Source organism: Anolis sagrei, chromosome 1 (genome assembly GCF_037176765.1).
Source record: "Anolis sagrei isolate rAnoSag1 chromosome 1, rAnoSag1.mat, whole genome shotgun sequence".
NCBI lineage: Eukaryota > Metazoa > Chordata > Lepidosauria > Squamata > Dactyloidae > Anolis > Anolis sagrei.
Genome location: NC_090021.1, coordinates 161,099,297 through 161,125,817, shown reverse-complemented (window position 1 = coordinate 161,125,817; position 26,521 = coordinate 161,099,297). Strand labels below are relative to the sequence as shown.

Below are 26,521 nucleotides of genomic sequence, written 5' to 3'. Positions count from 1 at the left end.
TGGTTTGCTTCTGGCTATCTTGAACACCATCTGACTGTAGTCCGTTTCCTTTAAATGGAAAATATCAGGAGAATGTTCTTATCTTCATAACCAAGTCATCTATGGTAGCTGAATTAAAATACCAATTGCATGCAGTTTCTGTCTATAGCTATGTGCTGATTCAAACTAATTTGTTTTATAGATAATGAAAGAAAGGTTACACGCAATTATAGTATGTGCTGCGGTTGGCATATGTCTGTATGACTAGCATACTTTTTGTAAATTAATAAGGTAGTTCCCCATAACTAGTGGGGAATGAGTTAAATCACTGAACTGCTGAACTTGCTGACCGAAAGGTTACTGGTTCGAATCCGGGGAGCAGGGTGAGCTCCAACTGTTAGCCCCAGCTTCTGCCAACCTAGCAGTTTGAAAACATGCAAATGTGAATAGATCAATAGGTACCTCACCAGCGGGAAGGTAATGGCACTTCATGAAGTCATGCTGGCCACATGTCCTTGGAGTTATCTACGGACAACGCTGGCTCTTCGGCTTAAAAATGGAGATGAGCACCAGCCCCCAGAGTTGGGCATGACTGGACTTAATGTCAGGGGACTACCTTTACCTTTACTTACTATAATTAGTTCCTATGTCGGAAGAAAGGTATGAGAAAAATAAAGTAACTAAATACATATAGGATAGTGATAGCAGAAATCGGGTTCATGCTAACTACTTGTTGCATTCTTTGAACCTTGTCTACCGATACCAGGAATGAATACAACCTCTTTACATTCCATGTCTTCAGTAGAATTCCATTCCTCAACATCAGGGAGTCTCAAACTTTTTCAGCCATGGAGCCCTTTTTTGAAGCAAACATTTCTTGTGGAGCCTCAAGAAATGTTGATATATTATATATTATATATAATGTGTATATATCAGGCATGGGCCAGGCAGATGGATGGAGAGTGTTTGTGTGAAAGAAAGAACAATATAATATTTAAGTGAAGTACAATTTTAACCAACATAAACTTAACAGTATTTCAGTGGAAGACCCCCAGAGCCATCCAGTCCAGCCCCTTTCTGTCATGCAGGAAAAGCACAATCAAAGCATCCCCAACAGATGTAATAATAATAATAATAATAATAATAATAATAATAGCAGAAACCCCAGAAGCCATCCAACCCAAACCCCTTCTGCCATGCAGGAAAAACACAATCAAAGCACCCCTCAAGTGGTTGGAGGGAAATAGGGGTTTGGAAGCAAAGAAAGCAGTGTTCATGGATGGTGACAAAAATAATCTGGGCAGGGGGAAAGGGTGTGTGCCCCAGGAGGATGCTGCTGCTGCTGTTGTTGCCAGCAGCTCAAAACTTAATTTTCCTATATTTCTCAGAAGAAGGAAAGCAGGAAGCAGCATGGTACCATGGAGCACCTCAGTATCAGCGATGAAGCTCCAAGGGCTCCATGGAGCACAGTTTGAGAACCCCTGCTCTGCATTATCATTTGTTTAATCTTTAAAAATACAGTATATAATTACTTTTCAGGATAGTAATAATAGTGTAAGTTCTGGGATATTCCAAACTTTCTGGCGTTGAGTGAAGAGCCGTGTTGGACTTGCTGAAGAAGAACAATGTTAACCCTATTGATAAAAAAACAATAACAATGATGATTGAAGATGGTGACTAATGATGAAAGCATATGTTGCTTGTGAGCATAAAAGCCAAAGGTAGTGAATGATTATCTGGTTGACTTGAATGGATCTGTGCTTTTATATTGCTGTAAGAATTAATGGAATGAAGAGGAAGCATGTAAATGTACACCTTTTAAATTTCTTAATAGTGTAACATGCATGAAGTAGTGTATAGGCAGTCCCCAAGTTCTGTAGGTTTGTGCTTAAGTTGAATTTGTATATTAGTCAAAACAGGTACATGTTTAAAAGTGTAACTCCAGCCAAAAATATTCTTTTAAAAAGCTTTGGATAGCATAGGAAAGGGCTAACACCCCTGCTTTTGCCCTGTTCAGAAGATTTCACCTCACTTTCTGTCCCTTTGGCAATTGGATTTTGAAAAAATTGGCTTGTTGTGGAAACAAGGATTAGTGATAAAGCTTCAGTTGAGACTCCTTTTCCCCATGATAACTCTTTCAAGAGTGAATTTTCTTTCTGAGGGGTAGATTTTTCTCATTTCCTGTTGTCTCACCTCAGTTTGTAACTCTGAGTCTTTTGTAAGTCAGACGTTTGTTGCTTGGGGACTGCTTGTATTTCTTCAGTTCTAAGGTACATCCCCCCCCCCCCATAAACATTTTTTAAAAAAAATTAGTTTAGAATCACAGAGGTATCTCATGTATTTTTGGTGGTGGTAGTACTTAACTTGGGGTGCATTTTACAATTGATGGCATCTTACAATTGAAGAAATATGGTAGCTGTTCTGATCATGTTGCCTTTGTTTACCTCCCATTGCCAATTAAGCGAATCAGTTTTGTGGGGCCTGCTTTTGAAAGTGTAGTTGTACAGTGGTGGAGCTTCATACATTAACAAGAATAGATGGGTGTAAGAATGTAAAAGCACCTCTATCTTAGCCACTGAGACTGAGATCAGAGGCTACATTCCTATTGCAAGATAACAACAAATTGACAGTTCAGTTCTTTATAGAGTTTTGCAGGTACTTTTTGCTTCTAACTACTGTCATAGAATTATAGAGTGGGAAGAGACCTCATGGGCCATCCAGTCTAAACTCCTGCCAAGAAGCAGGAAAATTGCATTCAATGCACCCCTATTTGTCAGTGGCAAATAGGTGGTGGGGTGTGCAGAATGTAGGAGAGATTGAACTATTTTTTGTGCAGAAAATTAATCAAAGTCCTCTGACTAGCTTGCAGGAATGCTCAGGTTGGGACCTTATGGCTGTATGCCCTGAAAAAAAAGTGCATGATTCAAACCCAATTTTCAGAACATTGGACAATGTGCCTTATAATTTGGCTTGTAGTTACGATTAACTTTGCCTCCAGAATTATCTTGTTTAAACAAAGTTATGGGTTCCTAGTTGGAGTAACACTATGGAATAAGGAGTAGCACCATTTGTATAATTAAGCAAGGTATACCTTAGCTCTTTTAACATGAATGGGTTGCAAAATAATAAGCAAATTAAATATATATATATATATTGAGAGAGACAAAGAGGTTTTGTTTTTTTTTTGCTTTCTACAGTGATTTGCATTTATTTCTTAGTGTCAACTCCCGTAGAACCAAGTGAATATATGTACCAGAATCCTGTTGACACAGTGAGCCTATTCTAGTTGGAATTGCAATTGGATGTCAGCCAACGGAACCTGTTCCAATTCTGACTAATTAGATTTTTTTTAAGATGGCTTGAGGTCACGGGTAGTCACATTGCATGTGTGTTCACTTGCATGCATATGCACACACTTTCAGTGTCACTGTTCTCTCTCAGAAGGCTATACTATAGTTCTATACTGTTAAGCAACTTGTGCTAACCTCCCCCATAAAAACACTGTATCTCACACATTTAAAACCACTGAATAATTCGTTACCTTTTGTCACTCAGACATATACATTTAGTTTCCACTTTTGCAGTTCAGAATTTTTGTGAGTTGCTCTGTTCTGCCCAGTATCTCCCTCTTCCTTTCCTGGGTGAATAGACTTGCAACACGCAAGTAAGAGGAGGAGCTGGCCCTGCGCCACTTCACTTTCTTGGTGGATATGGCTCCTCTTCCTTCTTCTGTGTTCTGCACATCTCTGCGCCACCTGGCAATGGGAGAGAAGTACCGGAAGGAAACAGGAACAGGCATCACACAGGAAGAAGAGGAGGAACCATATCCATCAGGCAAGTGATGGGACAGTTTCCTCCTCTTAGTCCTGTCTGCTGCGAGTCTCTGTTCTACATGATAACTTTTCTCCCTGAATGAAGCAGAGACTTGTGCCATGCATGTAAGAAGAGGAGCTAGTCCCATGTTGCTTCATGTACCCCGTGGATCTGACTCCTCTTCTTTTAATTCCGGAAGAAGAGTACTGAGGGTGAATGTGAACACCCATCATGCAGGAAAAGTAGGAGTAACTGAATCTACCAGGTAAATGATGGTGAAAGTGCAGGCATGGGCAGGGCCAATTCCTCCTCTTTGTCCTGTTTCCCTGGTGAAATAGAGACTTGTGGCAAGGTTCACTTATCCTATTGATCCAGCTCCTCTTCCTCTTCCTGTGTTCTGCTAATTTCGGTTCTTCTTAGGCAATGGAAGAGGAGTACCAAGGAAACAGAAACATGTGGCACATAAGAAGAGCAGGAGAAACTGGATCCTATAGACAGTTTACCAACCGTTAGGATTTTTGGGAGTTGGAGGCCAAAACATCTTGGGGACTCACGGGTTGGGGACCTTTGTTTTAGACACAGTGATCTTATTCTAGTTGTGATAGCAATTGTAGAATTCCCAATGATCTAAAGGCAATTGACTGTGGTAGATCTCTGGAGCTGATCTACCTTAACACTAGTTAAGGTGGAGTGAGAAGCATGTGTCTCAGCAAATTAGAACTGTTTTCTAGCAGTTGATAAGAATGTTAATTTCCTGTCCAATAGCTTGTTTTTTCTCAACTTATTTGACCTATCCAAAACATTTCTGGAAATGTGGCTCTTGTCTTACTCTTGTAGGAAGAATTGTAGATATAATACATGCATGGTCTACACATGGCTGGAACTGAAATATTTCAAGTTTTTGGAAACAAGTATCAAATATGATTCAGAACATATGTGGTCATAGTATCACAGAATGTAAATGTTTTAAATTATTATATTTACAAGGCAGAATCAGCAGTTGTCTCATAAGGAGCTGGTGTCGTTTATCTTAACAGTGGAACAGGTGGCAATAGCAAAGCAATAAAAGGTCTAAGCATCAATACAAGAATATATAAAGTGTAGGTGGCAGTTCTTATGGAAAAGTTAGTCACTGCATATCACAAACTGATTGAAATATAGCTTTCTTTATTCAACTCTTCAATGAAATTTGTTACCCAAAGGAACCACCTCTGCACTTTGTGAAGGCACATTTTCTGGAGGATACAGTGGCTTGAATGATTTCTATATTGCAGCAAATTTTCTAGACAAAACTGGAAAAAAGATTGTCGTCAACACCCTTGAGCTTTATCATGTCTTAATTTGAAATGTTTGTAGTGTTTGTATTTTATGGTTGTATCTTTTGTTCTAATAATTTTGTGAAAATAAAAATGGCATTTCCAATTTGATGGAGGAAAAAATTGCTTCTTTTGCTGATCAGAACCAGGGCATTGGGCTATAACAGCCTAGGTACCCTTAGGGCACCAGATCACACCTGATCTTGGCAACTAAGCAGAGTCAGCTCTAGTTAGTCCTTGGATGAGAAACCACTGATGAATACAGGTGCGATAGGGCATATTTCAGAGGAAGGAATTGGCAAAATAACCTCTGAGTCTTTCTTGACTAAGAAACTACAGGAAATTCATGGAGCTGCTATATGTCAGCAGGCGACTTGGAAGGCACGCACACTCACCAGTCTTGAGAATGATTTGCCTTACACTTTTTGGGAATAATTATTTCATTTGGCAATATTACTAAGTTTTAATGTAGGGTAATGGGCTTCTTTTGAAGGCAGATATGGATTTAATCAGTAGGCAAACTGACCATTAACAGTTCCCAGATTAAGTAAATTGATTTATTTTGTTTTATTTCCAAAGACAGAGATATCATTGCTTTAAAATCTGTTTGTCCAAAGCAATTAAATATGAGAAAATTTGAAAAAGTTCGGAACTAGCCAATATCACAAAAACTACAAACTTCCTTCACTTTAGTCAACACATTGCCATATACAGTCAACATGTCATTTTCAAAACTGTGTTTACTTACAGATTAGCTCCCATATTGACATACTTTCTCTGGTATTAATTTATAAGTAGGAGAGATAGCAAAACATGTTAACTGCTTCTATCAGAGGTGGGCAAAGTGTAGTCTGAAATACTATTTTTTTTCTTTTGGCCCCACTCCTAAAGACTTCCCCAGCCCCCTTTTATTTATGGCAGTATAAGTGACTTCCTTTTCTTGGAAATCTCCAGAAGTGGCAATGCAGCCTTTAAATACCTGTATTGTCTGACATTGACATTTTTTCTCAATTCCCACAGTGGGTTTCAAAGCACATTGAATTGTTAAGCCCCCCCCTCCCCCGCCACTGTTTTTGTAATCCATGTGGCTCCTGGAGGATATAAAGAAAACCAACCCCTAGCTTATATGATATGAGAGCTAAGGTGGCAGCCTTAACCTGCTGTTTCATTGCTTGTTTGGATGTAGTAGTCCTGACAGTGGTTGTTAATTTCTATCAAGATAGCTTGGGCTTGTGATGACCCCATGAATGAGAGACTTTCCAATAACCCTCCCTTCAACAAACATGCTCAGGTCTTGCAAACTCAGGAGTTTGGCTTCCTACGTGGAGTTTTTCCTCCTCTATCCTCCCACTTTACCAAACATTGTTGTCTTCCCTAATGAGATATATTGTCTCACAATATAATTACCCATTCATACACATATACATTTCAAGGATAAAACAGAGGTTACACTGAGGTTTTTTAAAGTGCTGGGGTGGGAGGTAAGGTGTTAGTGCTAGGGAAGAGAGGTAAGAATCCTCTCCCTTTTCATTTCCCCCTGTTTCTAGCAACTTTGAAGTGGGTTTAAAGTTGAGAATTGCTGCTGGTTAAAGGGCAAAAGTGTAGCAGTACTGCTTCCAGTCAATCTGTCCCCCCACTTCCCCCACAAGCTGCTTTTAACTAAAAATAGAAACATGCAGAGATCTATAATTGGATCTGCCGTGCCTCAACTGCTTGCATCATGGACCCCTCCTGCAGAAACCTACCTGCTGCTGAACTTCAAGGTGCTGTTCCTGCCTGAGTGCTCAGCTTGGCAGTGCTGGCTAGCATGGGCTGCTGGGTGGCTGTGTGCCACTGCCTCCCTAGGCCTGCCACAAACTATTGGCTGTCTGACATGGGATTGTGTAGCATTTAGGTTGGCAGGCAGAATAGCCCATAATAATTTTTTTATTTGCAGATATGCCAGAGTGTGTATATGTTAGTGGCTCCAAGAAGAGAATATGAATGTAGACGTTTAAAAGTTTAGATCTCAAATTCAGAAACTTTCACTGTGAGAAACAAAAAGGAAAGACTCAAGGGTGCTTGTAAATGAAATGCAAACTTTTCTTTAAAAATATTCTATTAATATAAAACAAATTTCTAAAACCGATTTACAATATATACAGTAAAATATCCTGAAAGCACAGTATATGAGCATTAATTTTTAATACCTAACAATCAATATCTTATTTGTTTCCATGAACAGTGTATTGTTCATTTGGATTCATGTAACTTAATTTCTATATGCAGTTTAAATGGTAAGACTCATTTCAATATTTTGCATAACATCTTGCTGCAGCAATTATATACTGTATGATATTAGGTGTGTGCCACACACTCCTCTTAAGCATCTAGTGTTCTCTTAAACTCCGGGAAATTCTAAAAGAAATTGCAGGGAGAACAAATTCTGCTTTCCTCCTTTAGCTTCTTAATGTTCCCTATAGGGCAGTATATCTGTATAAGATAGGCAGGGAAAATTTCACTGACTCTACCCACTAATAGGAAATGCTGCAGGGAAGGAACATTTCATAGGAAAACAACTTTTGAGAGTGTGATGGGCTGCTATTAAAAGAGGAAGGAGAAACGGAAAACCCAAATGCTCACAAAAATGATGCATCTTGTACTTTAGATTAGGGGTCCCTAAATTTAGGCCCATGGATTGGAGGCAGCCCTCCAAGGTTATTTACTTGGTCCCCACCCTAAACTTTAGACTTAGGGTCACCCTGAAACAACTTGAAAGCACACAACAACAACAATCCTAGTTAACTTCACTGTCTCATCAGTCACAAGCAAGGCCACACTTCCCATTGAGATACCAGTATCTCGATGGTAAGTTTATATTGGTTAAAATTGTTCTTTGTTTTAAATATTGCATTGCTCTTTCATTTTTTTGCACTACAAATAAGTTATTGTAGTGTACATAGGGTCCCCCCAACAGTCTGAGACACCATGAACCAGTCCTCTGCTTAAAAAGTTTGAGGACTCCTGCTTTGGATTATTGGTTAGATTCAAAATGCATTTCTTAACAACCTGTACCATTTTAATGTAATGGACATGGAAACAAAATAAAAATAGGAGAGAAGAAGAACATTGTTTTAGTTTGTACATGAATGTTACGTTATTATTCAAAGTGGTCCTGTTCTTGGAGATGGAGAGTTGAACAACAGAATTGTCAGCAGAGGCAACACTCTTTGCCATGCCCACACTTTGATGAAGTCAGATGGAAGAGTTGCTGAGAAAGACCTCTTGAGAAGAAGGAGGTCCTAGTCAATCTGATGAGTGGACCTTGTCTAGTCCAGTCAGTGGAAAAAGTAATGTAGATCCTTCATGTCTGTTCATAATATTTAGATTGGACATAACCATTAGAAAACAAATCTTTAACAATATTTATGACTAATTAAACCTCTCAAGAATGGGGCCATGCCAGAAAGTGTTCCTTTTGTAGCCATCATTAAAAAGGCAACAGCCTGAATTCAATCTCTTTTCTTAGCTAGAGCAGACCCATTAAAAGAGTGGGGTTTACATATCTTTTGACCATTCAGCAGTGAAGTCTGGGAGTCTGTTGTGGTTAGGATTATCAAATTAAGGCCCAGGAAAAGTATGAGTAACATCCTATATTACTCGTTCATTCTTTTCTGCATATCAGATATGGTTGCTTGTGTAGCTGAATGTTAATGTAATCATGTTAAATGGATTGCAATTTTCCATTTATTGAGGGAGGGGCTTGCATGAAATATAAAAATATATAGTGAGAATAAAGAATTTCAACTATCTATAGAAGCAGAACAAGAGGCAAAAACTGGGAATAAAACAATGATTTGCTAGCTTTTTTGTTTTAGTGGAGGCAGTTCTAATTGGATTATGTGTGGTATTCTGGCAGGTACAAATAAGTCATTTAATGCAAATTTTGTGATGTGAAATAAAAAACCCTATTTATTACTGTTATCGTAAAGCAAAACCTATTTGTATCCATAGAACTGAGTTGTCTTCACACATTGTGAATTGTAACAGTCCCTCTCAAAATAATGTGAAACTACCTGACAACATAATATACTACAAGTATCTCCAGAGATCTAATTAGTATTTCTGTTTCTGAATGAGAAAAAGAGTTACTTGACGTTATCATGGACGTTATCTATTGATTAAGTTTCTGCGCTGTTCTTACTAGAAGTTTGATTGCAATGACAAAACTAGTATAAAGATCAATAACAACAATAGCACAGATCAACATACATTTTGGTGCCTCAAATGTTAGATCTTTTTCTGGGTATATTTGACTTGCTAATTCCAAAAATTGCACCATTTTCACCTATCAGCTTTAGTTTTTTGAGATACAGGGCATCTGTCAGTTGCCATCTCCTTACCCACAGAAAATCATGATAATGATTTCTAAAAAATTCGAGCTGATTAGGTCTCTTAGCTTCTGCTGGTAGCTCCCAGCAATTAAACAGCACTCGCACTCCAGGTGGTCATAGCCAACTTTATTGCTGTTACACATACAGAAAGAAAATAACCATATACCGCCAACCCTTTTCTAGTTCTCTTTCCTCCTCCCCTTCTAATCCCTCCTACAGCCTTTTCCTACTCCTCTGAAGGATTTTTCCTGATTATAGCTAACTCATATGACTGCTCTCCTCCTCCAGTGTAAAAGAGTGCAGCTACTGTTCCCTTGTAGGGAGACATTCACCTGGGCAGGCAATCTGGTCTATTGCCACCAACCCAGTTGGTTACATTGGCAAGAACAGTAATTGAACCATGAACCAGTAATTGAACCACGGCTTGACAGCAAGGGTGGGAGATGATGTTTTTTACCAGCATAGTATGTATTGACAGAACTGGTAGATATTGAGTATCTCTTATCCAAAGTATTTTGGACCAGAAGTGTTACGTAGTTTGTATTATTTATTTATTTAGATTTTGAGATGCTTTCATATACATCTTGGAATGGAACACAAATCTAAACAATGAATTTATTTTATGTTTCTCATCTACCTTATGCACATCACCTGGAGGTAATTTTGCACACTTTATTTGCATGAAACAAAACGTGTGTACACGGAATAACCAGAAAGCAAAGATGTTACTATCTTAAGCCACCAGTGCAGACAATTCTGGATATCTTTTTTAGTATTTTGCATTTCAGAATTCCAGATAAGGGATACTCAGCCTATAGTAAATTAACCCAAACAGCTTTCATATATTGGCACAATTCAACAGAGTAAGTAATATATCCCAGGTCCTCTGCTGTTACTTCTGCTTTAGTAAAAGAAAATCAGCAGATGGTGCACGGTGTTTATTGCTTAGATCCAGACTGTCTGAAAGTCATGTCTCCAAATACATACCTACCAGGGTCTTTGGATCTTTACGGAAGGCTTTAATAGAATCATAGAGTGGAAGAGACCACATGGGCCATCTAGTCCAACCCAAAAAGCACAATGAAAGTATCCCTCGTAGATGACTATGGATAAGTATGAGATCAAGTCTTGGCACGTTATATGGTTTCAACCTGTTTTATTGTTTGTGTTTTAATTGTTCTTGGTTTTAACTGTTTTATAATTTAATGTGGTGTGCTTTGTTGTTATGTCCATGCAGCATTGAATTTTGCCAGCATTTGTAAGGTGCCTTGAATCCCCTGTGGGGTGAGAAAGGCAGGGTAAAAATGAAGTAAGTAACTAAATAATTGCTTTCCTGCCAGCATCATGGACAGGAAGGGAAGGAGAAAAAGAAGCTTGGATGACTCTTTGTCTCCAAGCCCCCAAACGCATGGTGCCCCACCCACTGTCCCTCAGGTCCCCAACTCTCAGTCAATCCCACTAAACAAAAAACGGAAAATCAAGGAAATTCAAAAAGGTTCAACTGATGTCGAATAGGGGAGGAGGAGCCGTGATTGGCTGCCATGTGGTCCCTTTTTGGATGGGAATCTATAACGGCTGGCCCCTTGCCATTTTGAGTATCCAAACAAAATGGATAAGCTGAATGGCCGAAGGAACTGACTAAAAATTGATCCGTGCACATGTCTACTATAAACCCCACCAACAAGCCTAGAAACCACACAACACCCCATAAAAGCACATTAGTCTGATTTCACCTCTTCCTCATTGGCAGCTAAGACAGCTCTGTTCCACATGGCTGATAGTTCTGGGAAGTTTAGTTGTCTGATTATACATTCTTTCCCAAAAGTTCTTAGTTCACAAAATGTGCACCCTGATAGGCTGGGAGGTGATATTTCAGTGTTATGAATAAAGTGGTTCTCAAACCATTACTCATGCAGTCCTCTGCATAGCTATGAAGTATTGCAGTGCACCACAGTCCATTCTGCAGGAGCATAATGATGATATACAGTGGCCCATTAAAGTACACAAGAGACTTGCCTCCTAACCCTTAATGCATCAACATTCAGATTAGCTTTAATTAATTTATTTAGTGAGAATTGGGCAAAGAAGTATAGAAGGCATATTTACTAAGAGGTGAAATTTCTTCCTATTTTCTTTAGGGGGAGTAGTAGTGGGAAATGGCATCTGAGTACTTAAAATGCCGCTATGTTGCTTTAAAGTGTGTTCAGAAGGAAGTGTGTGTGTGTCTCCAAATCCACAATCAGGGTCTTTGAAGGGGAGTTGGGGTTTTCTCCTGGAATGTGCAGTTTGCTTTGCAGAAGGCGTTTTCTAAAACTTATGCTGAAAAACCAAACCTTGTGCATTTATGTGAGAAAGGCATCCTACCTCTGAAAAGAATGAAATCTTTGAACTATATATTTATAGTTGAAAGTGCTCCTGCTGCTGATTGAATAACCAAAAGCTGATAAAAATGGATTCTTCAGTAGTAAGAAGCCTATTTTCACGGTTCTGCTCACTGGAAAGCCTGGCGTGGATTTTTGTGCATTGCCTCAAATGATTTAGAGGCATGCTATTGTCAAGTAGCCATATAGCTACAGTAAATATGGTTTCCGACTGAAATATGTGACTGTATGTATTCAATTAAGGGATGACTGATATGAAAAAAAGATAAGTCAGTTTGCAAAGCTGGTTTCTGTTGATTAGTATTTGAGAACTTCAGAAAGGTTTTGCAACTTCACAGAGGTGACTTATGACACCAGATCACCCTGCTTATTAAAGTCCTCTTTAATTTTTATTTTATCACAATAAAGGAAGATTTTATTTATTTATTTAGTACATTTCTATACCTCCCCTCTCAGCCTTCCGGCGATTCGAGGCGGTTTACAAGGCAAGAATTCAATGCCACCAAGGACACAATTACAATATACAATATAAAAACATCAGCAACAATAAAATCAAACACTATAATGAAACATACTTCAATTGATAATAATTAAAACAATGCAGTTCCGCCATACAGTTATTCCGTTATTATATCTGTTACTCCGTATTTTCAAATGCCCACTCAAATAGCCATGTCTTAAGATTCTTCCGGAATGATAGGAGCAAGGAAGCCTATCTAATCTCCCTAGGAAGGCTGTTCCATAGCTGAGGGGCCACCACTAAGAAGGCCCTGTCTCTCGTTCCCGCCAACCATACTTATGATGATGGCGGGACCAAGAGCAGGGCCTCTCCAGATGATGTTAAAAGTCCTTGCAGGTTCATAAGGGGAGATTCATTTGGACAGGTAAGTTGGGCCAGAACCGTTTAGGGCTTTATAGGCTAAAGCCAGCACTTTAAATTGTGCCCGGTAGCGAACTGGCAGCCAGTGGAGCTGGCACAACAAGGGAGTTGTATGCTCCCTGAGAGCTGCTCCAGTTAGCAATCTGGCTGCTGTCCGTTGGACCAGTTGAAGCTTCCAGACAGTCTTCAAAGGCAACCCCACGTAGAGAGCGTTGCAGTAGTCTATTTTGGAAGGCAATGCTGTTACAGACACAGCAACTTTGGAGGAAAAAATCTTAATGAGAAACCCACTTTAGTAGCAAGGAGCTGCACTTAATGTCATGTTTTATATTCATGTTTTCCCAGGGCCCTGGTTGATGAGGCAGATTTTGATTCCCATTTATGTACGTTACAAAAAAGAGAGATGCAAATGATGCATGCTCTAATGATGTTTAACTCTATGAGATATTCATTGAAAAACTAGAGCAAAATGTGCTAGGGGGATGTCCTGCCAAAACAAAAATTTTCCAGTTTAATCAACTTTTCCCTTGTTTTTTTTTCTTCATAGAACCACTTAGGAAATGACATTTATAACGCAGGAACAAAAATTGTGTTATATGGTGTAATTACTAAAGAGGCTGGTTTCCCCCTTTTTATGGAGTGCTGCAGCTGAAGCATCTTTTGCACTGTAAACTTTGCACAACAGATTCGTGTATATGTCTGAAACGGGTGATGTTCAGAAACCTTTTGGGACCCCAACATTGAGCTCAGTGGGACCCCATTTGGGGTTGGGACCCACAGTTTAAGAAGCCCTGGTTTTTAGATCTTCAATAGCTGTTGTGCTTGGCAGAATGTGGCTGAATGCTTTAACCATAGCTCCCATTTAGAGCAGTGGTTCCCAACCTTTCTTTGACCAGGGACTATTCTCCCTTATGAATCAGTTTTTGGTCAACTTCAGTTTGGTTATTTGGGGTGCTGATTCGGAACGTTGCATTGGATAGATCACATCAACTCTAGTTTCTTCAAACTACAAGAAAGGAGATTCCATCTGAACATAAGGAACTCCCTGCCCTGGAGTGTGGTGGAGTCTTTGGGGGCTTTTAAAAAGAGCAGGATGGCCATCTGTGAGGGGTGCTTTGAATGCAATTTTCCTGCTTCTTGGCAGGGGGTTGGACTGGATGGCCCATGAGGTCTCTTCCAACTCTATGATTCTATGAAGAAGAATTTCCTGACTGTGACTGCTGTTCAGCAGTGGAACTCTCTGCCCCTGAGTGTGGTGGACGTTCCTTCTTTGGAGGCTTTTAAACAGAGGCTGGATGGCCATCTATTCTTGGCAGGGGGTTGAACTAGATGGCCCTTGAGGTCTCTTCCAAATCTATGATTCTATGATTCTGACACAGAACATATGCCATCCAGGAGTCGGCATCTCCTTGCCCACAGAAAACCATATTTAATAACCCTCAGCAGTATAAGAGGGTTTTGTGAGACCAGTCATTCTTGTTGCAGTGGTGTAGTAGTAGTAAGCCCGCAGACTATATTTTAATTCTTGTGGACTCCTGGTGGTCCGTACATCGTGTCAGGGGCAACCAGATAATTGTATTACATTTCTAACAGAACAAAACAAACAAGGAGACACAAAACAAACTTTGCAAGCTTGGTAGTTGATTAAATGTCCGTTGACCAGTAGCTGGCCACTTGGAGGGCCTCTGGTGTTCCCGCAAGGAGGTCCTCCATTGTGCATGTAGCAGGGCTCAGGTTGCATTGCAGCAGGTGGTCAGTGGTTTGCTCTTCTCCGCGCTTGCATGTCGTAGATTCAACTTTGTGGCCCCATTTCTTAAGGTTGGCTCTGCATCTTGTGGTGCCGGAGCACAGTCTGTTCAGCGCCTTCCAAGTCGCCCAGTCTTCTGTGTGCCCAGGGGGGAGTCTCTTATTTGGTATCACCCACTGATTGAGGTTCTGGGTTTGAGCCTGCCACTTTTGGACTCTCGCTTGCTGGGGTCTTTCAACAAGTGTCTCTATAGATCTTAGAAAACTATTTCTTGATTTAAGTTGTTGACGTGCTGGCTGATACCCAAACAGGGGATGGGCTGGAGATGTCACTGCCTTGGTCCTTTCACTATTGGCTGCTACTTCCTGGCGGATGTCAGGTGGTGCAATGCAGGCTAAGCAGTGTAATTTCTCCAGTGGTGTAGGGTGCAGACACCCCGTGATAATGTGGCATGTCTCATTAAGAGCCACATCTAATGTTTTAGCGTGGTGAGATGTGTTCCACAATGGGCATGCATACTCAGCAGCAGAGTAGCATAGCGTAAGGGCAGATGTCTTCACTGTGTCTGGTTGTGATCCCCAGGTTGTGCCAGTCAGCTTTCGTATGATATTGTTTCTAGCACCCACTTTTTGCTTGATGTTCAGGCAGTGCTTCTTGTAGGTCAGAGCACGTTCCAGAGTGACTCCCAGGTATTTGGGTGCCTTGCAATGCTCCAGTGGGATTCCTTCCCTGGTAATCCTCAGAGCTTGGGATGCTTGTCTGTTCTTAAGGTGAAAAGCTCTAGGTGCTCTTATTGCCTATTACAGGGAAAACTAGCTGATCCCTAATCCATTTAAAACACAGACTGTTTTAATTGCTGTCTATATTTTATCTGTATTCCTGTATAGGCATCGAATTGTGCCTTTTTGTAAGCCGCCCTGAGTCCCCCCCTTGGGGGTTGAGAAGGGCGGGGTAGAAGCAGGGGCGGCTCAACCCATTACGCAAAGTAAGCATTTGCAGTATAGTTGATTTTGCTCAGGGGTGCTCTTGAGGCGCTTTTGGGGGAAAATAGATCTTGACATATGCGAGTTGTAGTTACTGGGATGTATAGTTCACCTACACTCAAAGAGCATTCTGAACTCCACCAATGATGGAATTGAACCAAATATGGGCGACTAAAATGATCAGGGGTCTGGAGAACAAGCCCTATGAGGAGCGGCTTAGGGAACTGGGCATGTTTAGCCTGAAGAAGAGAAGGCTGAGAGGAGACGTGATAGCCATGTATAAATATGTGAGAGGAAGCCACAGGGAGGAGGGAGCAAGCTTGTTTTCTGCTGCCCTGGAGACTAGGACGCGAAACAATGGCTTCAAACTACAAGAGAGGAGATTCCATCTGAACATGAGGAAGAACTTCCTGACTGTGAGAGCCGTTCAGCAGTGGAACTCTCTGCCCCGGAGTGTGGTGGAGGCTCCTTCTTTGGAAGCTTTTAAGCAGAGGCTGGATGGCCATCTGTCAGGGGTGATTTGAATGCAATATTCCTGCTTCTTGGCAGGGGGTTGGACTGGATGGCCCATGAGGTCTCTTCCAACTCTTTGATTCTATGATTCTATGGCACACAGAACTCCCATGACGAACAGAAAATATATATATCAGTGATTGTTTGGGGGGGGGGGGTGCCAAAATACTGTTTGCTTACAGTTGAAAATTACCTAGGGCCGCCCCTGCGTAGAAATACACGAAATAATAAATAATGATAAATGTCTGTCTGTCTGTCTCTGTTTAACCTATCTAATCTCTCTGTGTGCATGTTGGGTTGTTTTGCGGCGCTTCCCAGGAGCAGCAGAGAGGGAATCCATTCCGGGATTTCCAGGCGCCTGCGAGGAGGCAGCTCTTGGGGATCTCCGCGCTTCGGCTGCGGAGCGTGTGCGTCTCGGGCAGGGATTAGGCGCAGCGCAGCGCCGGCTCTCGGCCCTGCTCCTTTCTTTTCTTCTCCATCCATCCATCCATCTATCCATCCTTGTGCTCCTGCCTCTTTCGGGCGGCTCCGTCCCCCAGGAAGGGAAGGCGGGCTCGGAGGAGGAGGCGCCCTCCCTCCCTCGCTGCTGTCAACAATAAGCCGCGCGATGTAGTGCGCGGGGGGCGGGCGCCGGGCTCGGAGGGGCGCCTCCATGGAGCCCCCGCGGAGGTGCTGCCGCCGCTGCCTCCTCCTCGACCTGGATGCCGGAGGGCCAGGGCCGGAGCCGGCGTGGGCTCCTAGCAAGCCGTGATGCTCCTGCTGGAGGAGGGCGGCGAGCCGGCTTCGGCCCCGGCCTCCCCGGCCGCGATGGCGCCGCGGAGGAGGAGGAGGGCCGTCTACCGCATCTCGGTGACCCTGGTCAAGAAGGAGGCGCTGGCCGTGGCCCCCTGGCCCCCGCACGGGCTCCTCCTGGAGGAGGAGGAGGAGGACGAGGAGGAGGAAGAGGACGACGACGCCGAGCAGGAGCCGGAAAGGGGGCGCGGCGCCGCGGCCTCTTTCCGCAGTTTCCGGGCGCTGAGCACCGGGCAGCTGGAGCTGGGCCGCCTCAAGGTGTCCTCCCGCCGCAGCCACGCCGGGCCCACCCCTCCGCCGCCCCCGCCCCCCCTCCCTCCGCCTCTGCCGCCTTTGCGCCGGAGCTGCAGCTTCCGCCACTGGAGCGGCGGCGGTGGCGGTGGCGCCGAAGGGCTGAGGCTGCGCGCTTTGGCTCGGAGCAAGCGGCACAGCAGCTCGGGATGCCTGGCTCTCGGGCCCGGAGCAGGCCGGTCGCGGAGCGTCGGGAGGAAGGCGGCCCCCGAGGAAGAGGAGGCGGAGGAGGAGGAAGGCCCCCGGAGCCCCACTGCCGCCTCGTCCTCGCCTCAGGAGCGCCGCCTCCTCCTCAGCCGCTTCTTCAGCGGCGTCTTCTCGCCCTTCGGGAGCCCCCTCGGAAGGGGCCCGCGCGCCCGAGCCTCCAGCGCCGGAAGCAGCGCCTGCAAGAGGAGGCATGGCCCCCAAGAGGGACCCCGCAGCAGAGGTGCCCCCCGGGGGAAGGGGGAGGGAGGGAGGGAGGGGGGAAGGTGCCTGGTTGGGGAGGAGGAAGAACAGGGACCCCCCCCCCCGCCCTCCCGGCCTGGACCCTCTGGGCTTGTGTCCCTTCCCTTCCCTTTCCCCTTTGGATGAGGGAAGAGGAGGAGGAGGAGGAAAGCCTCTTAAAACAGGAAAATATGGGTTACTAGGTCACTCAATCCAGCGTAGTGGCGCCCACACAGCAGCAGCAGCTGGCTTTGTCTTTGCCGGTGCCGCACGACCCTGTCTCTCTCCTTTGCTTCTCTGGGGTGTGTAGACCAGGGGTCCTCAAACTTGGATGCAGCCCTCCAAGGTCATTTACCCGGCCCTCGCTCAGGGTCAACCGAAGTCTGAAACAACTTGAAAGCACACAACAACAACAACAATCCTATCTCATCAGCCAAAAGTAAAGTAACAGTTCCCATTGAAATACTAATAATTTTATATTTAGGTTCTTGTAGGTTTTTTTGGGCTATAGGGCCATGTTCTAGAGGCATTTCTCCTGACGTTTCGCCTGCATCTATGGCAAGCATCCTCAGAGAGGATGCTTGCCATAGATGCAGGCGAAACGTCAGGAGAAATGCCTCCAGAACATGGCCCTATAGCCCGAAAAAACCTACAAGAACCTAGTGATTCCAGCCATGAAAGCCTTCGACAATACAATTTTATATTTGTTGAAATTGTTCTTCATTTTAATTATTGTATTGTTTTTAAGTGTTTTTTGCACTACAAATAAGATCTGTGCAGTGCACACAGAATTCATTCATTTTTTTCCAAATTATAATCCAGCTTTCCAACAGTTTGAGGACTATGACCTGGCCCTCTGTTTAAAAAGTTTGAGGACCCCTGGTGTAGACACACACATTTGGGAGGGAGGGTTTGGCAGGAAAAATGGAACGTCCTCAGGTTTTGCAAACACCCCACTAGTTTGAAGGTTCAGGCCAGAGTTAAGAGACACTTTTCAGAAACAGCTGCTGCCTGGTGTTACTGTTCCTGGATGTAGTATTAGGATTTTTTTTTTTTTTTGGTTGTGTCAGGAGCATCCTGTTGTGAGAGAATTGGCCGTCTGCAGGGACGTTGCCCAGGGGACGCCTGGATGATTTTTGATGTTTTTTTTATCATCCTTGTGGGAGGCTTCTCTCATGTCCCCGCATGAGGAGCTGGAGCTGATAGAGGGAGCTCATCCACCTCTCCCCGGATTCGAACCTGCGACTTATCGGTCTTCAGTCCTGCCGGCACAGGGCTTTAACCCACTGAGCCACCAGGGGCTCCTGGTTTTTGGGATCCTGGGTATTGGGATGGGGTGGAGTGATGACATAGTAAAACTGTACATCCAATGGCTGACTGGCCCAGTTTGTGGAAACTGCAGAATCATAGAATCAAAGAGTTGGAAGTGACCTCATGGGCCATCCAGTCCAACCCCATTCTGCCAAGAAGCAGGAATATTGCACTCAAATCACCCCTGACAGATGGCCATCCAGCCTCTGCTTAAAAGCTTCCAAAGAAGGAGCCTCCACCACACTCCGGGGCAGAGAGTTCCACTGCTGAACAGCTCTCACAGTCAGGAAGTTCTTCCTCATGTTCAGATGGAATCTCCTCTCTTGTAGTTTGAGGCCATTGTTCCGCGTCCTAGTCTCCAGGGAAGCAGACACTTCTTGGAAGTAGTCTGGTGGGTGCTGGGCAAGGACTGGTCTTGCCTATGGACCATCATGCTAGCCACCAAGCTCCTTTTGCTTGCCCAGTTATTCTCTAGGGAAGACAGGAGGGGTCCAGGTGGAGGTGGGATCTTTGGTTCCACAGTTGGACTGGCAGTTTACATTTGTATAGATCAGGCATGGGCAAACTTGGGCCACCCAAGTGTTTTGGACTTCAACACCCACAGTTCCTAACAACTGGTAAGCTGGCTGGGATTTCTGGAAGTTGAAGTCCAAGTTTGTCCATCCCTGTTATAGATGCACCTGCAGCAATAAACATCAAAAAAGCATTTCAGACATTTGACTGTTTTATGAGCTGGTCATTGACTGTAATGAAGTGAACTTGGATTCTATTTTATAAATGACTAGCCGTCCCCTGCCACGTGTTGCTGTGGCCCAGTCTGGTGATCTGGAAAATAATGAGAAAGTGTTGGTTTCTAATATATGTAATTTCTTTCTGCTTGTGGGTAAACAGTATTTCTTGCTGTTTCTTTGTCAGTGTTGATGTGGAGAGTGTCTGGTTTGCCTACTCTGGAACATGTAAGATATAATTGTCCTTCTTCAGGGATTGCTTTCAAATCTATGATAATATCTGTGTGTGTGTGTGTGTGTGTGAATCATATCTATCTATATCTATGGCTGGATGGCTCTTTGTCAAGGAGGGCTTTGATTACGTTTTCTTGCCCTGGTGAAGGGAGTTGGATTGGATGGCCTTGAATATTTTCTGTTGGTCATGGGGGTCTGTGTGGGAAGTTTGGCCCAATTCTGTTGTTGATGGGATTCAGAACACTCTTTGATTGTAGGTGAACTATAAATCCCAGTAACTACAACTCCCAAATGTCAAGGTCTATTTCCCCCAAACTCCATCTGTGTTCATATTTGGGCATATGGAATATTCATGCCAAGTTTGGTCTAGATCAGTGATGGGCAACCTTTTGAGCTTGGTGTGTCAAAGTTCACCAAAAAGGAAGCATTACTCGGGTGTGGTGTCACTTTGAGGGGAAAAAAACACTATAATTTTGCGATATTTATAGTTTAGATAACAAAAAGGTATAATAATAATATATGGTGGGAAATTGCATCTGTAACTCAGACTCTCTCCTCTTCCAGCTCCCTCCTCCCCTCACTTTTCTCAGTAATGATGGTCACTTAGAAATCCACAACACCCCAGAACAGTAAATTGGATGATGGTTGCTGTGATTATGTGGTTGCTGGTGATGGAGATCACAGGGCCCCCAGAGATGTGTTCCCCATGGCATTCCGCTGCTCCCTGCTATCCCGGCTGGACGTGAGGCCAAAAATTCCCTAATGGCCTAACTGGAAGTTCCAGAACTAGATGCTAAACTACTGCAAATGTTTTATCCTCAGCTCCTGCACCTGGCCATGCAGGAGCTGAGGATGAAATGTCCTTCTTGGGATACAAACTTCTCTGTATGCAGCGGCATGCAGCCGCGTGTCATCAAAAATGTCTACGCGTGTCAGTGCTGACACGTGTGTCATAGGTTTGCCATCATGGTTCTAGATCCATCTAGATCCATTGTTTGAGTCCACAGTGCTCTCTGGATGTAGGTGAAGTACAACTCCCAAACTCAAGGGCAATGCCCACCAAACCCTTCCAGTATTTTCTGTTGGTCATGGGAGTCCTGTGTGCTAAGTTTGGTTCAATTCCATCGTTGATGGAGTTCAGAATGCTCTTTGATTGTAGGTGAACTATAAATCCCAGCAACTACAACTCCCAAATGACAAAATCATAAATTTTTGAGTGATTGTCACTTCTTGTGTTGTGAGACATTTTGTTGCCAAATTTGGTGTGATTTCGTTCATTGGCTCTTTTGTTTTTAAGGTACTCATTATGCACAGAGCATTTTTATATATATAGATCATAAAATCCTAAAGTTGGAAGAGACCATAAACTTTTGCCATAAACTTACTAGTATTTCAATGGGAAGTGTGGCCCTGCTTTTGGCTGATGAGGTAGGATTGTTGTTGTTGTTGTTGTTGTATGCTTTCAAGTCGTTTCAGACTTAAGTTGACCCTGAGCGAGGGCCAGGTAAATGACCTTGGAGGGCCGTATCCGGCCCCCGGGCCATATTTTGAGGACCCCTGCTTTAACAGAAACTTTAAAGGCAGAAAGAATTGGGATAGTACCCCCCCCCCCCCCCCCAAAGCAACTAAACAGGTTTCTGGAAACATTGCCTTCACAATGACAATAGGTGCATGTGAAATGAAATAACCAAGTCAGATAAGCGTATGTAGAAACAGAATGGTTTGGAATCTTCTAGAGACCCCTTAAAGCACATATTTGACACAAGGCACATGGGCCAAATCCGGCTTGCTGTCCCATTTTATGTGGCCTGCCAGATCCTGGACTACAACTCCCACATTCCTCATCATTAGACATGATGAAAGCTGATGGAGGTGTGATACAGTAGCACCTTGAAGACTAAAGTTTGTTCTGTTTAGTCAGGAGAGTAGGGTTTGAATTTAGATACAAGGCTTGTGGATATGATGTCTGACTTTAAAATGCCCTTTAACCATTCTCCAACCTCAGAGCTACAAGTGCTGTTGCAATTCCCAGTCCACATAATAATATAATAATAATAACTTTATTTTTATACCCTGCCAACCATCTCCCCTAGGGTGGCTTACAAGGGACACGCCCAAGATTACAATTAAAACACACATGTAAACACTTTAACCAATTAAAACATCAGATAAAACAAATAACAGCACAATTGAAAGCAATATAAAAACTATGGCTGAAAGAAACATGGCTGAGGTACAGATTCAGTGAGTGCAATATATTTTTACAGGAGCTCAGGAAAGTGCAACAGTATGGTAAACTGGGCAGGAAATACTGTCAAGCACATGTTGAGGTAGGACGTATACCAGTGTAAAATGTGGGCTGGTGTAAAGTGCAGAACTTCAAGTAGGGGACAAGAGAGTTACTGGTGAGCTGCTTAGTCAAAAGCACAGCGGAACATCCAGGTTTTTAGTTGACTCCGAAAGGAGGACAAGGTGGGAGCCTGTCTGATCTCCCTAGGGAGGGAGTTCCAAAGCTGGGGGGCCACCACTGAGAAGGCTCTCTCCCTCGTCCCCATCAACCATGCATGTGATGGTGGGGGAGAGAGAGAGCAGTGTCTCACATGATGGATATAATCAAAAGTGATGGGAGTTGTCAATAAATCCTTGGACCGAAATTGGGTGACAACTAAAGCGCACCAGCCACTATATAGAAAAATTATAGTTGACCCTCTGCATCTATGGATTCTCTGTTCATGGATTTAGTGGCCCTTTGAGGGCAACCGTAAAACTGATGTGGCCTTAAATGAGTTTGACACCCCAATCATAAAGATTTCCTACAAAACGTAACCAGGAATTACTTTTCTTTAAAATTTCAGATTTACAGAGCTATGATTTTTAAACATGCTTGGGGCAACAAATGGCCAGGCTTACCTGCTATCCTCTTTTTTCTCCGGGTAACTTCATTCAGACTGCTCAAACTTCTGTACAGTAGCCCTTATTTCTCATGCCAGTAAGGTAATGCTCAAGATCCTGCAAGGAAGACTCCAGCAATACATGGAGTGAGAGCTGCCAGACGTTCAAGCTGGGTTTAGAAAAGGTAGAGGAACAAGAGACCAAATTGCCAATATCCGCTGGATAATGGAGAAAGGCAGGGAGTTTTAGAAAAACATCTACTTCTACTTCATTGACTATTCCAAAACCTTTGACTGTGTGGATCATAATAAACTGTGGCAAGTTCTGGGTGGGATGGGCATACCAAGCCACCTTGTCTCTCTCCTGAGGAATCTGTCCAAGGACCAAGTAGCAACAGTAAGAACTGACCATGGAACAACAGACTGATTCAAGATTGGGAAAGGCGTACGGTAAGGCTGCATACTCTCACCCAACCTTTTAAACTTGTATGCAGAACACTTCATGCAATGTGTGGGGCTTGATGAATGCAAAGCTGGGGTGAAAATTTCTGGAAGAAACATTAACAACCTCAGATATGCAGATGACACCACTCTGATGGCCGAAAGTGAGGAGGAGCTGAGGAGCCTTCTAATCAAGGTGAAAGAAGAAAGCGCAAAAGCCGGGTTGCAGCTAAACGTAAAAAAAAAAACCAAGATTATGGCAACAAGAATGATTGACAACTGGAAAATAGAGGGAGAAAATGTGGAGGCCGTGACAGACTTTGTATTTCTAGGTGCAAAGATTACTGCAGATGCAGACTGTGGCCAGGAAATCAGAAGACGCTTACTTCTTGGGAGGAGAGCAATGTCCAGTCTCGATAAAATCGTAAAGAGTAGAGACATCACACTGGCAACAAAGATCTGCCTAGTCAAAGCCATGGTATTCCCTGTAGTAACCTACGGATGTGAGAGCTGGACCTTCGGGAAGGCTGAGCGAAGGAAGATCAATGCTTTTGAGCTGTGGTGTTGGAGGAAAGTTCTGAGAGTGCCTTTGACTGCGAGAAGATCCAACCAGTCCATCCTCCAGGAAATGAAGCCCGACTGCTCATTGGAGGGAAGGATACTAGAGACAAAGTTGAAGTGCTTTGGCCACATCATGAGGAGACAGCAAAGCCTAGAGAAGACAATGATGCTGGGGAAAGTGGAAGGTAAAAGGAAGAGGGGCTGACCAAGGGCAAGATGGATGGATGGCATCCTTGAAGTGACTGGACTGACCTTGAAGGAGCTGGGGGTGGTGACGGCCGACAGGGAGCTCTGGTGTGGACTGGTCCATGAGGTCACGAAGAGTCGGAGACGACTGAACGAATGAACAACAACAACTTCATTCATGCTTCTCAAGGGATTTTAGAGACAGCTGCTGTTTATCTTGCTTGTTGGATGAAGGCATGCCTGACTATAGTAGGATCAGCAAGAGCAGAATCATGTTCTTTTCCAAATCGAGACATGTCCACAAATGTTTGCAGTAAGCACTGTTTACTGCAGGCATGCTGCTAAACGTTGATACACAAAACCTGTTTTGCCACCCCGTGTGTCTATCTAGTTTTTCAAAAAGTCTAGATTGGCAGAGGACATGGAGAGCAGGCACAAGAAGATTGCAAAAGGAAGCTTCTTTCTCAGAAGTATAGATGTATACTTTAGGCTGAAGATGGAGAGTTGAAGTAATTCTACCTCTTCCTGATTTTTGCTTCTACACTAAGAAAATTCCCTTAACTAACTGTTGCCTTAATTTATTGCTACATCCACATTTTTCTTGATGGGAGTGAATGGCTTTGAGTTATAATCTTGAATACTAATTATACATCTGTCACTCTGTTGAAAAGTCATTTGGCAATTTTGCTTAACAAATCAAATCCTTTTACTGTGGTAGCATTGGGAACAGCAGTGCCTTTTGGTTGAGCATTCAGATTCATCTAAGAAGTGCTGATCCATGCTTAATGGTGGAAATCTATTTCATACTGGAGAATCCTCCTTTTAAGGATACACCAGGAGAATGGCAGGAGGAAGACTCTTTATTCTTTCTTTTCACTGCCTTAATTATGGTCATATTATGGGAATCACATGTGAAAAATACTGGCTCTTTTGTAACTGGGAGTCAATCAACTTGTACTGTAAAGTTAAATATTAGCCTGCTGCGTTTCTGGTTCAGTTTTAGGGTATTTTAGTAAAACCAGCATCCTGGAGTTGCTTTTGTAGAAGTCGTGTCATTAGTCCTGGGATAGGCTATGTCTTGGAGTTAAAATTAATTCCAATCTAATTTCATTTATAACTTAGAATGAAAATTAATTTCAGTGCTATACAGTATTCAGATACTTGAGAAAGATAGGAATTTTGAATTCAGATGACGTTTTCTGTAAACTTCCAATTTGAAAAAAAAATCATGTTTAGACTACTTTCTGTCAAAGTCCGGGGTTATTTTTATTTATTTATTTATTTAGAGATTTTATACCCTGCTCTTCAGCTGCAAAGGCCCAGATTGCTTACAAATTGTTAATTAGATTTTCCCTCCCTTCAAGGCTTACAATGTAAATAATACAAGGCACACAAAGAAAAGGGAATGGCAGTGCCTGCAGAAAGGGGATTAAATCCAGCAGATACTGCCTCCTATTTTCTCCCTTTGGGATGGACTTTCATCTGCTTCTGGAGCTGTGCTTTCCTCTTCTTGAGGTAGAAGAGGATCTTTGTATGGTGTTACATTGATTATAAGGTTTGTGTAGTGTAACACCCATATCACCAGTTTAAGTTTACCAGCAGCACAGCTGTAACCATGTCTGTTCAGATACAGATATGTTTGGAATTGAATCAGTTTATTGTCTTTGTAGACATTTTGTACTGCTTATTGTGCTATAAAACATTGTGTCAGAAATGTAAACCAATTTTCCCCTTAGTTGTTTATAAATTCAGTGTTTCTACCAGTAGATTGGGAAGTGATGAGGAGATTGCTGAGGAAAGAGTGGGACAGCTTGTGTATCAGGTGGGTTTGCGGTAGCCTTGTTGTCAGCTCACCAGTAGAAGAAGTGGTAAAGCTGCATCTAATTGTTGCCAGGTTTGTTTGCCCTGTGAAAGACACTATTTTCATGGAAAACGAATGTTTGAAGTGACAACATAGAGGGAAAGGATCTAAGGGAAAAAGAAATAAAGTTTCGGAAAGATTTGAAAAATAATCCATTATTGGTACCTTTTTCGATGAAAGTCATGTTCTTGTCTTAGGCATATTGAAAGTATAGTACAATAGTACAGTTCATTTAATAAACAATTACAAATTAAATTTACTTTTAAAAAGTTGACCCCCCCCCCCCCCCCAATTTGCAGTTAAGGTCCTGAACTTCTTCTGAATTTATGGGCATCAAGCGAAAAACAAAACAAAAAACAGTAAGAACAGAAGAAACCAATTATTTTGTCTTCTCCAGTTCCTCACAGCAAACAAAACATTTATTCCCATTTTTAAAAAAAACGGAGAAAAGGAAAACATGCTAGCAATTGTAACGATCAGATACTGCATCTTAGTGTTCCTCAAGCTATTTGGCATAGGGCACCTGGCTTTTTCCTCCTGATCAGGCATGTAGCCGGGGGGGGGGGGGGGGGCTTGAGGGGCTTCAGCCCCCCCTAATTCTCATGGTGGTCTGCGAGAAGGCCTTACTGGTACATTATTTAAACTGTTATGTTTATTCATGTCATGATCTGATCACCATGCTCAATATATCCCATATGCATGCGGGTATTGGGATAACGATACAAAAGGTTTGCTAGGGTACATCCTCAGCCCCCCCCCCCCCCCCCAAATCAAACTCAGCCTTCACTGAATCAAATCCTGGCTACGGGCCTGC

General features: G+C 43.0%; 1 protein-coding gene across 6 annotated transcripts in view; it reads left to right on the top strand.

Annotated features, from left to right (window-relative positions):
* AGAP1 (ArfGAP with GTPase domain, ankyrin repeat and PH domain 1) overlaps positions 1–26,521 on the top strand; it is a 406,754-nt gene that overhangs the window by 47,498 nt on the left and 332,735 nt on the right. For 2 of the 6 annotated variants that reach the window (XM_060783893.2, XM_060783884.2), the window contains exon 1: positions 16,359–17,495. The exons of 3 other annotated variants lie outside the window; for them this stretch is intronic. In XM_060783893.2, coding sequence (XP_060639876.2) covers positions 16,736–17,495 — 760 coding nt within the window. In that variant the 5' untranslated portion in view covers positions 16,359–16,735. Of the gene's footprint in view, positions 1–16,357; positions 17,496–26,521 lie in introns of those variants that run through there. One more of the 6 variants, XM_060783898.2, reaches the window with a different exon arrangement.